Genomic DNA, 15,608 nt, shown 5'->3' with positions numbered 1-15,608 from the left:
TTATTTTATATTGATTTGAAAGGTTTCTGTGCGATTCTGATACTTGTTAACAGCTACTTCCCTGTACTTTACATAGTATCCCACACCTTTCCAGGATTTTAATTAGTATTATTTCATATCCTAGAAAATCAAAGCCAATTCAGTGCCCCTCTATCTTCTGCTCTGTTATGAAAACTCAAACCCCAACCAAAACTCCCTTATTTTTATCTTAACCACACTGCTGCAGCAGCAGGCAATTGCAGATATCTGGAATAAACACTTCCACTAAAAGTAAGCTTAGATGAAAGTAAAGGTCTTCAGATTCAAATTAAAGTACAAGACACAATCTGCAAGCACAGTAGTGGATTTTCCAAGCAACTGAGCAATATATTCCCATGTATCTCATATTGAATCAAGCCCCAAATGTCTAAACACACACACACAAAGCTCTACTTTGAACTATCGAATGAAAACATATACTTTACAGCACCAGGAGTTGCAATCTTCCTTTTTTTTTTTTTGTACTGGCATTACATGGGGAAAAAAACAAACAGATTTAAGTTGAAATATTTTGGCCAGTTCTGGAGAAATTTTTATTTTAAACTTCAGTCTAGGTTTCATTTAAACATAAGTGCAAAATGAAAGAAAGTTTTAAAATGAATGTATTGAGCGAGCACCAGTATTTTAGAGATGGCCAATCCTGACATTAGAAATAATGTAATATTTTATCCAGAACAGAGAACTATATCAGAGTCAAAAATCTGTGAGAGAACTGGAGGGAATTAGAGGGTCAGGGACTTGAATTCTCTCAAGAAAAGAACAATCTAGGGCCAAATTTCCCCCTCATACAAATGCAATCTAGTCCCACTGGCTTACATGAGAATTGCATTGAAGTGTCCACAGGATTTCAAAAATTCAAACTTTTATGGTCTAAAGAAAAACATTTTCATGTGTATTTAGATGCCAGAAATCCACTTCACACCAAAATGTGTGTCCTACCAATTTTAGAGCAAAAATGTTTAAAGAAATGGTTAAAAATTTAAAAAGAAAATCTGATTGGGGGACTACTTTTGTATCCCTCTGCCTTCAAGGCCAGGCTCCATTAATATCATATGTGTAACTCTGAGGCTCTCAGAGGCAGAACAAATAGACACAATTAATACATTTTAAATACCGCTACATTAACCAAAATACTTTTCAACACACAAAAATGTCACAGCTTTAAAGGCTGATGTCTCAGGATCTTCCAAGACTAGTCCCACTGGGAAACTTGGGATCTCCCCTTTCCAGTGATATGAAGATGCCATTTCTTACCTTGAAGGAACATGAGATAGCAGACATAAAACCTTTTTGTGGTATAGGACAAATTATTGCCCCAGCTTGGGCCGCAGGATAGGGTAATTTGGGGAAATACATTCCACATTTGAAAGAAAAGAAGGAAACATTTCTCTGGCAGGTTTTTTTTAAAAAAATGATGTCATTTTGAAGCTGCTCATAGATTTGGAATGTTTGAAATAGTCCTGTGGGAGATGGATTAGTGGACAGAGTGCAGGGAAGGTTAAATGCAGTTAGTCATATGGCTTCACAATTTATCCCACGGGTATTACCATCACAGATCTAATACAGTGAATATACATGGAATGGCCAATATATCTATATAGTTCGCTATATACCCCTCAAAAATATTGTAGAGTAAAACATGGACTCATTTCAGATAATTTTAATAAAAAGATTAAAATTAAAAAGATCAATTCTTTAAATATTTAAAAAAAAACTATGGGCCTAATAGCTAATACGCTAAATTTAAAATACAGAAGCCAAACTAACACTGCTGTTAGTAGAGAAGCAAGGAAAAAAAGTGGGGTTTCTAGTTTTGTTTTGTTTTTGTTTGGTTGGTTTTGTTTGGTTTATTTTTCAGGCAGCATTTTATTTTCTTTATACTATTTAAATGAAGCGTTTTATTTTGCAGAAGCAGCAGCAGAGTGATGCTAATACCAAACTGGTTATGATTTGGAAAGATCCCCCTCCCCATTCCACTGAATTTTCTTGAAAAGGTAATTTCATCTTTCCTAAGGGAAATAAATGTGTTAGGCAGTTTATTAGGAGGAAACGCATCAAAAGTACAATATTACAATGATAGACAAAAGAGGATTAGTGCCACCACATTTTTTGGTGTGAACCTGTCTGAGGGTGGAGGATTTATTTTTAATTGACAGTTTAAATGAACACTGAAAATAGTCCAGTGGAAACACAGGAAACCAATCTTAATTATTTTCACTGAACCTACGTACGGTATGGTATTTGAACCTATTCCGATTCAAAGGTACTGCTCACTACAACATGTTATGAGGAATTAACCCCATAATCAGTCTAGAATCTTGACGTATAAGTTACAGGGCCAATAAAGTCATGCACTCATACACACCCTCACACAAAATTCTATGTTCCTTGGCATTTTTAATAGATTTGCTTCTCAGAATTTTGAACCATTATATTCTAACATTTGCCTTTGCAAACCGTTTCCCTTTGTATCTATCTATGCTTTAATCTAAAGATAACATGCTCTGCCATGTTGAAACATCTCCACTTTGCATTTTCTCCCCCCAACCCGCCCCCACTTTGGAAATTTCTGATGTGCCAATCTTGGTATGGTATATAGTTTAAAAACAGGCAATGATTTAAACCTTCTTATTCACTTTTTCATATTGTTTAGGAAGTCTTGGAGAATAGCGTTTAGAAACCTTTGAAATGTCCTTTTATGATATACACAGTTCAGCACTCTGGGCTGAACAAATATCCCACAATCCTGCCATTTTCACTTCAATGGTACAGCAGGAATTTCTCTTCCAAAAATACAAATGTTACAGATGTGGTGGGTGAAGAGGAGACCAAGAGAAGTGGTGCCAACTGCTATTGTTTTCTCACCTGCCATTGCACAAGAATTTAAAAGTGACGGCTTCAAAAGCAGCTAGTATGTTAAATATCACATCAATAGAGACTCAAAGGAAGCCCACTTTAAACAACATTATTAATGGTTCTGGCACAGGTTGATTAGCATGGATCAGACACATCTAGAAGATGAAAACAATGCTTTTCAGAACACATCTAGCACTTTTTTTCTTCCTTTTGTTGTTGTTGATGATGTTTTCAAACAGGCATGTGTAAATAATGACTTGTGAAAAGAAAAGCAATTCTATTATTAGGCATATGTTCCCAGGGGTGTCAAGGAAAGAGTGTGGTGGATAAATCATGGTAAGGTTGTTTCTGCCACTCACTGGCATGTTTTTGGATGCTACAGCAGACTAGTCCAATGGGTTTCATATGCACACTCTGAGAAGAAGAGGTCTTTGGAATGCCATGAGTCATGCAAGTCCATACACTACAATAACATTCGGTTACTAACCACATGCAGAAAATGTTCAAACGTAACCGCCCAGAAAATAAAATAAACAAGATGAAGGCTTAAATTATCTCACAACTTTGAGCCATCTACTCTGCAAATTTCCCTTTTTTGTCACAAGAAGCATATCTCTTGGTATATTCTGTTTGCTTCAAGATCTAAACAGATGGAAAACTTCCAAGAGTTCCAGGCGAAACACTTCACAGTCTAGGCAGATTAACTCCGGAGTGTTGGGAGTTACTACAAGATAACACCGTGCTGCCAAATTTCTCCTCATCATTTACTCAATGTTCTATGAACTTTTTTGGCAGTATAATGTCAGGAAGACTCCTCAGAGGGCCCCACTGCTAGATGCAGAGTTTTCTCCTCAAGCCTAGTGGAAACAAGCAGACAATGTCCAAAAGGAAACAGAAGTCATATTCCTGGCACCCTCTTCAAGGGGGTTACAGACTTTTAAAAAGCACAAAAAATTAGTTTGCAACATGTTAGAGAAATCTGACTGAACATTTATAAACACGAACAAAGTGATTATACTCCTCAGGACTCATTCCACTATGTCCAGTTACTAAATCTACACTCCCTACTGCAGGCCAACCTTTCACACTTGCAAAAGGGAACATCATGTCACATACAGGTGTTTTTGTTTTTTTGGTAGCAATGGGACACTGATGGCTTGGAGTGTGCTTGAAATGTCTCCAAACTTCATCTCTGAAGCCTCAAACACATGAGCGGTCATGTAGCACAGGCTTTGGGGGATTGGGGAGTTACCAAAGACCAGAAAATACACAAGTCCATTAGTACTCATCATAATTATTGAGATCTGTAAAATAGGCATTAGAATAGGTCTTTGCAGTAAGATGTGGATTGAAGTATTTGTTTCTCTCCTCCAAGATCAGGTTGTTTTTGTTAAATGCCTAGAAAAAGAATAACAAAATGTATCATTTTAATAAGATAATTTTAGTGGGCAAACCTCCAAGATCACTGATGCAAACAACAATGCAATGAGAGTGCCTCTGAAATACACATGTTTACTACAAAACTCTGCATTTGTATTGCATATGTGTTACAATGAAGTCCTTAACTACACGATCCCATACAATATTGTTCCAATACAACAATATAATCTTATAGGGTTTTCCCCCAATCTTAGATAATCACATGTAGGTTTTTATACTGTGTATTCTTATTTCTTATAGTATTTTCATTGTCAAAACGGTTCTGTACATCTTTGTTGACTTAGACTTTTTATATAATTTTTCTCTAGATTATGCATTCCTTGATTTTGAGTGTAAAATTTTGAAGAGCATGTAAGAGATTTAGGAATATAAATTCCATTTTCAAAAGAGATTTAGGCATTTTAAGGTCAGATTTTCAAAGATATTTAGGCTTAAACATGCAGATAGGTGCCTAGTGGGATTTTCAAAAATACCTAAATAGGTTACCCCATTGATTGCACAGCATAATCTTTTTTTCCTAATTTCCTAGATTCATTTATTTAAGAAACAAATGGAAAAAGCAAAAAAGAAAAAGATTCACTATCCAGGACTTCACAAACATTTCAGAAAATTTTACTATAGCACATAAATTCTATAATCTGAATGTATTTGGCTAGATATCATACAAATGCCCAATCTTGCATACTTTAGGAATTTTGCAATAGGAAGCTGTTCTAAAAGGTTATAAGCAGACTTGTCATGATTAGATTTGTTATAGGTAGATGTTGGTAAATGTCAATTTCATCATACACTTACATACAAACAATATTTTCATTGATGATCATCAAAATTTCATACAGGCAAAGTAAGAATATGTTGCTTCAGAATTTATTAGATGATGATTTAAGGATATTTACTTTATGCGTTTTAACATGTGATGTTAACAATTGATGTCTTAACAGTTATAAAGCTTTAACTTTTTGAATCTTGAAGTCTAATGTCATTGTCTGTCCCTCCTCCATTCCCAGATCTCCCCCCATAATTTTCTCAAACTGTGAAAATTTAAATTGATAAAAATAAAAAATACTTAAAACTTACAATTGTGCACATCTGTGAAAATGTAAATAGATAAATATCTAAAAAATGCTTACAAATAAACATTGACATTATCCATTGAAACTATATAAAATAAAAAATTGAATTCTGCAAAGCTAGATATAAGAGGTGAAACAATACAGAGGAATTTATAATCTATGGCAATGTAGTATAGGTATTCTAGATTCTCAGCTGGTATAAATTTATGCAGCTTGATTCACACTGTGCTATGCAGATCAACACCAGTTGAAGATCTGACCCATCACAGATTTGGTTCAAAGGTTATAAAGCAGAAGGGATCACTGTGATCATTCAGTCTGACCTCTTGCATAACACAAGCCACAGAACTTCCCTGAATTAATTCCTGTTTGAACTAGAGCATATCTTGTCAAAAACATCGAATCTTCATTTAAAAATAGCCAATGATGGAGAATCCACCCCAAGCCTTGGGTAAATTGTTCCAAAGATTAATTACTTTCACTGTTAAAAATATGCAACTTATTTCCATCTGAATTTGTCTAGCTCCAACTTCAAGCCATTGGACCTTATTAAAGCTTTGTCTGTTGAACTGAAAAGTCCATTACCAAATTTTTGTTCCCCATGTAGGTACTTATAGACTGTGATCAAGTCACTCCTTAATCTTCTTTGTGGCTCTTCTCTTAAACTTTCAAATTTATCCACACCTTATCTGAACTGTGGACATAAGTGCCAAATACAGAGGTAATATAGCCTCCTTACTCCAACTCTATATTCTCTATATTGGTAATCCTTTTCTTTTTGCGAATACAGACTAACACGGCTGCTACTCTGAAACCTGTCTATATTCTCTATTGATATATCTATTATATCTATCTATATCTATTGGGGTATGCTATAGACCTCCGGGATCTAATTTGGATATGGATAGAGCCCTTTTTAATGTTTTAATAAAGTAAATACTAATGGAAACTGCGTGATCATGGGAGACTTTAACTTCCCAGATATAGACTGGAGGACCAGTGCTAGTAATAATAATAGGGCTCAGATTTTCCTAGATGCGATAGCTGATGGATTCCTTCATCAAGTAGTTGCTGAACCGACTAGAGGGGATGCCATTTTAGATTTAATTTCGGTGAGTAGCGAGGACCTCATAGAAGAAATGGTTGTAGGGGACAATCTTGGCTCAAGTGATCATGAGCTAATTCAGTTCAAACTGAATGGAAGGATTAACAAAAATAAATCTGCAACTAGGGTTTTTGATTTCAAAAGGGCTGACTTTCAAAAATTAAGGAAATTAGTTAGGGAAGTGGATTGGACTGAAGAACTTATGGATCTAAAGGTAGAGGAGGCCTGGGATTACTTTAAATCAAAGATGCAGAAGCTATCGGAAGCCTGTATCCCAAGAAAGGGGAAAAAATTCATAGGCAAGAGTTCTAGACCAAGCTGGATGAGCAAGCATCTTAGAGAGGTGATTAAGAAAAAGCAGAAAGCATACAGGGAGTGGAAGATGGGAGGGATCAGCAAGGAAAGCTACCTAATTGAGGTCAGAACATGTAGGGATAAAGTGAGACAGGCTAAAAGTCGAGTAGAGTTGGACCTTGCAAAGGGAATTAAAACCAATAGTAAAAGGTTCTATAGCCATATAAATAAGAAGAAAACTAAGAAAGAAGAAGTGGGGCCGCTTAACACTGAGGATGGAGTGGAGGTTAAAGATAATCTAGGCATGGCCCAATATCTAAACAAATACTTTGCCTCAGTCTTTAATAAGGCTAAAGAGGATCTTAGGGATAATGGTAGCATGACAAATGGGAATGAGGATATGGAGGTAGATATTACCATATCTGAGGTAGAAGCGAAACTGAAACAGCTTAATGGGACTAAATCGGGGGGCCCAGATAATCTTCATCCAAGAATATTAAAGGAATTGGCACCTGAAATTGCAAGCCCATTAGCAAGAATTTTTAATGAATCTGTAAACTCAGGAGTAGTACCGAATGATTGGAGAATTGCTAATATAGTTCCTGTTTTTAAGAAAGGAAAAAAAAGTGATCCGGGTAACTACAGGCCAGTTAGTTTGACATCTGTAGTATGCAAGGTCTTGGAAAAAATTTTGAAGGAGAAATTAGTTAAGGACATTGAAGTCAATGGTAAATGGGACAAAATACAACATGGTTTTACAAAAGGTAGATCGTGCCAAACCAACCTAATCTCCTTTTTTGAAAAGGTAACAGATTTTTTAGATAAAGGAAATGCAGTGGATCTAATTTACCTAGATTTCAGTAAGGCATTTGATACCGTGCCACAAGGGGAATTATTAGTTAAATTGGAGAAGATGGGGATCAATATGAACATCAAAAGGTGGATAAGGAATTGGTTAAAGGGGAGACTGCAACGGGTCTACTGAAAGGCGAACTGTCAGGTTGGAGGGAGGTTACCAGTGGAGTTCCTCAGGGATCGGTTTTGGGACCAATCTTGTTTAATCTTTTTATTACTGACCTTGGCAGAAAAAGTGGGAGTGTGCTAATAAAGTTTGCAGATGATACAAAGCTGGGAGGTATTGCCAATTCGGAGAAGGATCGGGATATTATACAGGAGGATCTGGATGACCTTGTAAACTGGAGTAATAGTAATAGGATGAAATTTAATAGTGAGAAGTGTAAGGTTATGCATTTAGGGATTAATAACAAGAATTTTAGTTATAAGTTGGGGACGCATCAATTAGAAGTAACCGAAGAGGAGAAGGACCTTGGAGTATTGGTTGATCATAGGATGACTATGAGCTGCCAATGCGATATGGCTGTGAAAGAAGCTAATGCGGTTTTGGGATGCATCAGGAGAGGCATTTCCAGTAGGGATAAGGAGGTTTTAGTACCATTATACAAGGCACTGGTGAGACCTCACCTGGAATACTGTGTGCAGTTCTGGTCTCCCATGTTTAAAAAGGATGAATTCAAACTGGAGCAGGTACAGAGAAAGGCTACTAGGATGATCTGAGGAATGGAAAACTTGTCTTATGAAAGGAGACTCAAGGAGCTTGGCTTGTTTAGCCTAACTAAAAGATGGTTGCGGGGAGATATGATTGCTCTCTATAAATATATCAGAGGGATAAATACAGGAGAGGGAGAGGAATTATTTCAGCTCAGCACCAATGTGGACACAAGAACAAATGGGTATAAACTGGCCATCAGGAAGTTTAGACTTGAAATCAGACCAAGGTTTTTAACCATCAGAGGAGTGAAGTTTTGGAATAGCCTTCCCAGGGAAGCAGTGGGGACAAAAGATCTATCTGGTTTTAAGATTCTACTTGATAAGTTTATGGAGGAGATGGTATGATGGGATAATGGGATTTTGGTAAGTAATTGATCTTTAAATATTCAGGGTAAATAGGCCAAATCCCCTGAGATGGGATATTAGATGGATGGGATCTGAGTTACCCAGGAAAGAATTTTCTGTAGTATCTGGCTGGTGAATCTTGCCCATATGCTCAGGGTTTAGCTGATTGCCATATTTGGGGTCGGGAAGGAATTTTCCTCCAGGGCAGATTGGAGAGGCCCTGGAGGTTTTTCGCCTTCCTCTGTAGCATGGGGCATGGTTGACTTGAGGGAGGCTTCTCTGCTCCTTGAAGTCTTTAAACCATGATTTAAGGACTTCAATAGCTCAGACATGGGTGAGGTTTTTCATAGGAGTGGGTGGGTGAGATTCTGTGGCCTGCGCTGTGCAGGAGGTCGGACTAGATGATCAGAATGGTCCCTTCTGACCTTAGTATCTATGAATCTATGAATCTATATCCAAAGATCATATTAGCCCTTTTGGCCACAGCGTCGCACTGGGAGCTCATGTTCAGCTGATTACCCAGCATGAATGTCAAGTCCTTTTTAGAGTCATTGAGGGACTGAATCCTGGGATGCATTCTGTAAATAAGAGCTATACTCTTTGTATTAAGATGTATAACTTCACATTTGGCCATATTAAAGCACATATTTGTTTGCTTGAGCCTAACTTATAAAGCACTCCAGATCACTCTGTATCTCTGTTCTCTTCATTATTTACATTTCCCTCAACCTTTGCCATCTGCAAACTTTGTCAGTGATAATTTTATGTTTTCTTGAAAGTCATTGATAAAAAATTATGTTCACCAGCTAAATCACAGACCTAGTATGGGAAAGAGGACAGAAGCTTTTGCTGCTTGCTATTTGAACTAAAGGAAAATCTCCATTAGGTATCACTATGATTTTTAAGTCCAAATCTACTTTTTAAACCAGATACTAGAGGACAGGAGTACTTGTAGCACCTTAGAGACTAACAAATTTATTAGAGCATAAGCTTTTGTGAGCTACAGCTCATTTCATTGGATGTATACAGTGGATACAGTATGCATCCGATGAAGTGAGCTGTAGCTCATGAAAGCTTATGCTCTAATAAATTTGTTAGTCTCTAAGGTGCCACAAGTACTCCTTTTCTTTTTACGGATACAGAATAACACGGCTGCTACTCTGAAACCTGATACTAGAGGACGATACTTTCAAAGACAACAATTGAGCAATAGTCTGATTTCTTTGAATAAAGGCCAGTGGTGCACAAATTGTACATCCCATCCAATACATGATAATGTCTTCAGTCTAATATAGGCTGGCATGATAAGAAATCTAGAATTATTACACTACAAATATGAATCTAATTTAGTTTTTCAAACATCTGATATTTTTATATACAATATTTGTATGCTCTTGAGTCCACCTTTCATTGTAAAAAATGTATCATTAGAATTCCTTTGGTACATTGTAATTACTGTAAACAGTTATACATAGCTAAGCATTCCAGACAGCTCTATCCATTGCTTACCTTGATGGCTTCTACAGAATCATATTTGTCCAGTTTGTTGATATGGTTAGTGATACTGGTATTAAGAGGAGCTGGTGATACTGGATGGATAACAGTTGCATCATGGGATTGCTGCTGATATCGTTGGCAGTAAGTGTAAACAAGCAGTGTAAGGAGGCAGCCAAGTATAGAACTGCTCAAGCCTACTGCAATCATGTGGAACATGTTAAACTCTGTAGAACGGATAGCAAAAGATAGCATTACCTTTAAGGCAGTCACAATAAGAGTTTTGAAACATTAGAAAAAACACAAACAGGTGCTTTGATTCAGAAGAGAATAAAGTATCTCATGGAGTTATGCTTTTCTTGGAAATGTCAATCGCCAAGATTTTTATTTGTACTTGAAAATACATTGCATATCTCTAGAGATCACTATCAGCATCTTATATCACCACATCTGTAATACTGTAATATTGATTTGGCTGGGTTTTCAAAAGGAGTTAGGGGCCCAACTTTGATTGAAATTAATTGCATTTCCTTAAGTATCTTGAAAATCTCTGCCTAAATTTGGTTCTGTAAATTGTACTGCAAAGTATCCAACATCACCATTTCCATGTTGTATTTTAAAAAGATATAATATCTACACTAATTCATTTTGATTGAATCAAATCATCTCCTTGTATGTTGTTCTTCTAATTCTTTCTGTTATACTCAGTGACTAGTTGGGACAATTTAGAACAAAAGAACTAAGGTGAAACCCAAGTAAGTTTAATCAAAACCAGTAAAAGACACCTGAACCCTGCTCTCCCTAAAAGCCTCTAGAAGTCTTGCCCCTGGAAAAAAGCACCAGATAAACAATGGCCTGGTACTTTTCCAACACCCCATTCACCTCTGGTGGACCCCCCTCACTCTTCCTATATCTTCAATGGGTGGCCCAGTTGCTCACTTCCCCATCCTGCATAATTATTTTTGTAAGTGGGGTTACAAGTATTAGCACTGTATGGAGAACAGGGGAACAAGGATTTCCCAATGTCCAATACATGCTGGAGCATCTCAGCCTGAGAGTTCAAGAGAAGTGTAATGTACAGCAGTATAAGCAGGAATCTTTCCACTTGCTCCACCCCTAGATGAAATTGTGGGGTCTGTAGAGTAGGTGGCCCCCCTAAAGAAGTAAAATTGGGAGGCAAGCCCACGGGCTGCCCTTTGAAAATCTGGGAAGGAGCCAGATGCTCATTCCCTGATGGCATTGAGGGGTGAGAGATAGCAGGCAACACAGACACAGACAGACACACACACACACCAAAAGTTGGCACCAGCTATTGATGAATTAGAGGTAAGTGAATTACATTGCCTTGCACCACTTTTTCAAAGGTAGAGCTGTGTTTGTTTGGTGTGGTGAATGAAGGGATAACAACAAGTAGTTCAAATTTTTATCCTGAGTACCCAGTTTAGTTTTGTACAAACTAACATTTGATTCACTAAAAGTGCTCAAATGAGGAATTATAGACCTAGATCCTCAAAAGTATTTAGGTGTCTAACTCTCATTGATTATAATTAAGGCTAAGATTTTATCAGGGATATTTTTAGTAAAACTCATGGACAGGTCACGGTCAATAAACAAATATTCACAGAAGCCTCTGACCTGTCCCTGACATTTTAATAAAAATATCCCTGACAAATTGGGGAGGGAGAAGGATCCAGCACCCACAGCTGATGGGGCCGGACTCTGGAAGTCACGGATTCCGTGACTTCTGTGACATAATTGTAGCCTTAATTATAATGCCTCAGGATCTATAGTGGGCTATAGTGTCTCTGCTGAAAACTGGGTAGTGGCACTGGAATATAGAAAGGGATGTTCATTGAGGCCCTATTTTCAGCAGGCACATAAATCGGTACTTATATGCCTCAAATAGGTTTTAGGAGCCTAAATGTGGATTTAGGTGGCTAACTTGAGTACTAATGTATGTAAGTGGCCCATGAATCACTTTCCATCTTTCGCAAAAGTTTTCCCCAGACACAGAATTTGGTAAAAATGTGAGGAAGCAGAAAGCAATTCAGAGTGAAATATCAGAGTAGAACCCATTGTGCATGCTGATAACTTCCCTTTTCCCCACTGAACTCACTCCCCTTTCCTTTAATGAAAAATTGCTTCCGCTGTACATAAGAATGCTAGAACCAGTCAGAGCTTTGACTGTGGCTAAATACTTAATAGGTACAATTGTTAAAAACTAAAATAAAGTATTTTTATTTTTAAACAATTTCTCTTCCTGCTCAGGACTTGTTTTGCTAACACTGTGATTGTTTTGTAGGAGATTTTTTATTTTGTTTGTTTTGTTTTTGGCAGCTTGTCTGATAATGAGCTAGAGATACAGTCTGAGACATTAAATGGGTGAATAAGCTGACTCATGGTTGTTCATTTGACTCCCAAGGGGGGATGGTGAAATTATTATCCTGGATTGGTGCAGTGACTTTCCAAATTTTTCATCTGTAAGTAACTTGCTTATAATAGGGCTTTCTCCTGTGGAGAGAGGGGGGATTGCCCTTGGGGGAGGTGGGAAGGACAGAGTAAGAACTATAGGTAACATGCTGTTGACTCAAAGGTAGGCAGTGGCTGTCAGATATTTAATAAGGCAGCTTCTGTTAACTACAGTCTGTTTTTTCTCAGAAAACGTAAGTAATGAGAATATGGCATTTAGAAGGTTGAGTAAAAGAGAAGGGAGCAAGAGGTGGAACAAATAGAGGAAAAATAGGAATCAACTATACAATTTAAAAAAAAAACAGGTAAAGATTCTGCTACAGAGAAATGAAAAACTTACCACCACATAGTTTTTCTTCTATGCTGCTAGATCTTGCTACTGATATTTCTAGAAAAACAAATAATGTAATTAAAATGTGTAGATAAAACATAGCAGAGATATACTAAGCTGATGAATAGAGAATAAGATTTTTTTTAAAATTTATTTCACTATATTAATTCCAGAGCTCTGAGAAAAGATTTTCACCCCTGTCGAAACTGGCCAAAACCCCCAAACAAATCTTCACTGTTCTTAGTTCCACGAAAAATAACACAAACATTATTCATTCTTGTCTCAAAAGTCTCAAGAATTAAACAAATGGCAGATAGTGTAGGTGGGCAACTTCTTTAATTTGCAAGCCACTTCTCCCCCACAATAGTGAGTTTCTTAATGGGGAAAATGGAAAAAAAGTTCACAGGCTAGCTCGGGGGTACAGTAGTGTTTTAGCATGAAGACCCATGTCTACTGGTGAAAATGTCCAAGTTTCATCTCAGATCAGTGTGACCTCTGAGACCTTCATTGCCCACTGACAAAGGGTTTGCTGTCATGTAACAGCAACTGCAATCAAGCCTGACAAACTTACTATACCTAACACATTGCGGTCATGGTATTTATCTATAAAGAATGTCATGTAAGGTATCAAATGAAAACTTGTATCATACTGGTCATGATCATCACTGTGTGATGTAACAATTGAAAAGTTTTAGGTATGTACTAAAAATATGCTCAAACCATGAAACCAGGCAGGGTTTGGTAAGCAAGTTTGTTCCAGACAAAAGAATGCTGATTTGCGTGTCTGTCTAGGTCTCAAATGTAAATGGATCAGGGTAGGTCAAAGACAATGGGAATCAAATTTGTATCTGAAGTCAACCAGAAAATTAAATTATCAAGAGGACAATCCCTTCCAAAGGCATCATCCATGAAGCACCAGATCTAAAATAGGCCTGAGACCCCCTTTTGTAGCAGGAAACAGGGGAACTTACTCTATATCCCCCAAAGTAGGAGGGATTGCACCTCCTGCAGTAGTGTGACCTCAGGAGAGTTGTCCCTGATGAGAGACAGGGAAGGGTGATGGGAGTGAGAACAGAAACAAACTGAAAGGTATATCCCACTTCCACTGTGCTTAAGACCCAGTGATCCATGTGATGTAGGACCATGCATTTAGGAAATGGGACAGATGATGGGCAAATAGAGGGATGGGAAAAGATGGCACCGTTGGGACTGGTAGTATGACCTTGACCAATGTGTTAAAATGCTTGTTTGGAGGACCCATCTTCTCTAGATGAACTGGCAGTTGCAGAGGAAGAGAGAGGTACCGGACACCTCTTGTAACCTCTGGCCTTCTTTCTGGGCAGCTCCTTGGTACAAAGCATGAAAATTGGATACAGGGGGGCGGGGGACTGCTGTGGGCAAAACAGCTTTATTTTTGCCATCAGTGTATAAATACCCAGTGACTCAAAGGTTGCCCTTGAATCCTTGGGACTATGTAGCCTCTCATCACTTTTCTCAGAAAAGAGTAAAGGATCCTCAAATGGGAGTCTGTTAGACCTCTGGGGGAAACCAGAAAACTGAAGCCATGAACACTGCTGAATAGTAATGGCCAAAGCCATGGCTGAGCTGCAGAGTCAGCCGCATCTAAACTGGCCACTAATTTGCCTTCCTCTACCACTGTAGAGAATTGTCTTTAAAATATTATCCCACAGGCTAACGTTGTAATGATCCAGTTATGTCTTCTGGTTTGCAATTCTGAATTGGAAACCTCAGGTAGAACAAAGCTTCCTACCAAAGTGGTCTACATTTTTTGTCTCTTTTCCTTTTGGCATTGAAACCTACATATCTAGTGTGTAAGCTCAGTTTGCAGTTTTCGTTTATTTACTAAGGTAATCTGTTTTGATCTGTTGGCTATCCCTTATAATCACTTAAAATCTACCTCTTGTACTTAATAAACTTGTTTTTGTTTTTAACCCAGTTTGTGTAATTCATAACTGTGGGGTGGGGGGAGCAGAAAGCTGTGCGTATCACTCTCCACAGTGAGGGATAAGAGGAATTTCAATTAGCTTACGTTGTACAGTTCTGGGTGCAGTGCAAGACAATACAATTTGGGATTTACTCTCCAGAGGGAGAGTGCACTTGAGTGCTGGGCAATTCTTTAGCTGAAAGCCTTCCCATGCAGTACTGATTTCAGTGTCCATGTGTTTCTGCAGCTGGGTGTGTCCCTATCTGTGTGTCTGCTAGAGGAGGCTTGAGGGCCTGGCTTAGCAGGACAGGGTGAGGGAGCCCAGCCTGGTGGAACAGTTGGGCTCAGTGGTACCCCAGTACATCAGGTACACCCCGTCACAGTCCACAAGTCTGGCTGGATATCCAGTGCTTTCTCTGGATGGATATCCAGAGCTGCGTCCATCCTCCTTAATAAGTGTTGATGGGCTTTGTAATCATCAGGTGGGGGAGAAGTGGTCTCCAATACAACTGTCTCATCTGGTAATGAGAAAGAGGAATCCAAAGTGTGCTGAGGTAGAGCTTCCTCTAATTCCTTAATGGGCAGATCTGCTGAGGGGACTTCCTTTTGTCTGGTACCAGACCCAGTACTAGGAGAGGACACTTGCTA

The 15,608-nt window shown here is 38.1% G+C and overlaps 1 protein-coding gene across 2 annotated transcripts in view; it reads right to left on the bottom strand.

Annotated features, from left to right (window-relative positions):
- Positions 1-207: 207 nt before the first annotated feature.
- Positions 208-15,608, bottom strand: part of SEMA5A (semaphorin 5A) — a 627,428-nt gene continuing 612,027 nt past the window's right edge. For both annotated transcript variants that reach the window (XM_038392658.2, XM_038392657.2), the window contains exons 20-22: positions 13,025-13,072; positions 10,231-10,442; positions 208-4,293 (exon numbers count right to left, since the gene is read on the bottom strand). In XM_038392658.2, the coding sequence (XP_038248586.1) occupies positions 4,174-4,293; positions 10,231-10,442; positions 13,025-13,072 (380 nt within the window). In that variant the 3' untranslated portion in view covers positions 208-4,173. The remainder of the gene's footprint in view (positions 4,294-10,230; positions 10,443-13,024; positions 13,073-15,608) is intronic.

This window comes from Dermochelys coriacea, chromosome 2, assembly GCF_009764565.3.
Source record: "Dermochelys coriacea isolate rDerCor1 chromosome 2, rDerCor1.pri.v4, whole genome shotgun sequence".
NCBI lineage: Eukaryota > Metazoa > Chordata > Testudines > Dermochelyidae > Dermochelys > Dermochelys coriacea.
The sequence above is the reverse complement of the archived record's forward strand: the minus strand, read 5'-3'. Positions and strand labels throughout refer to the sequence as shown.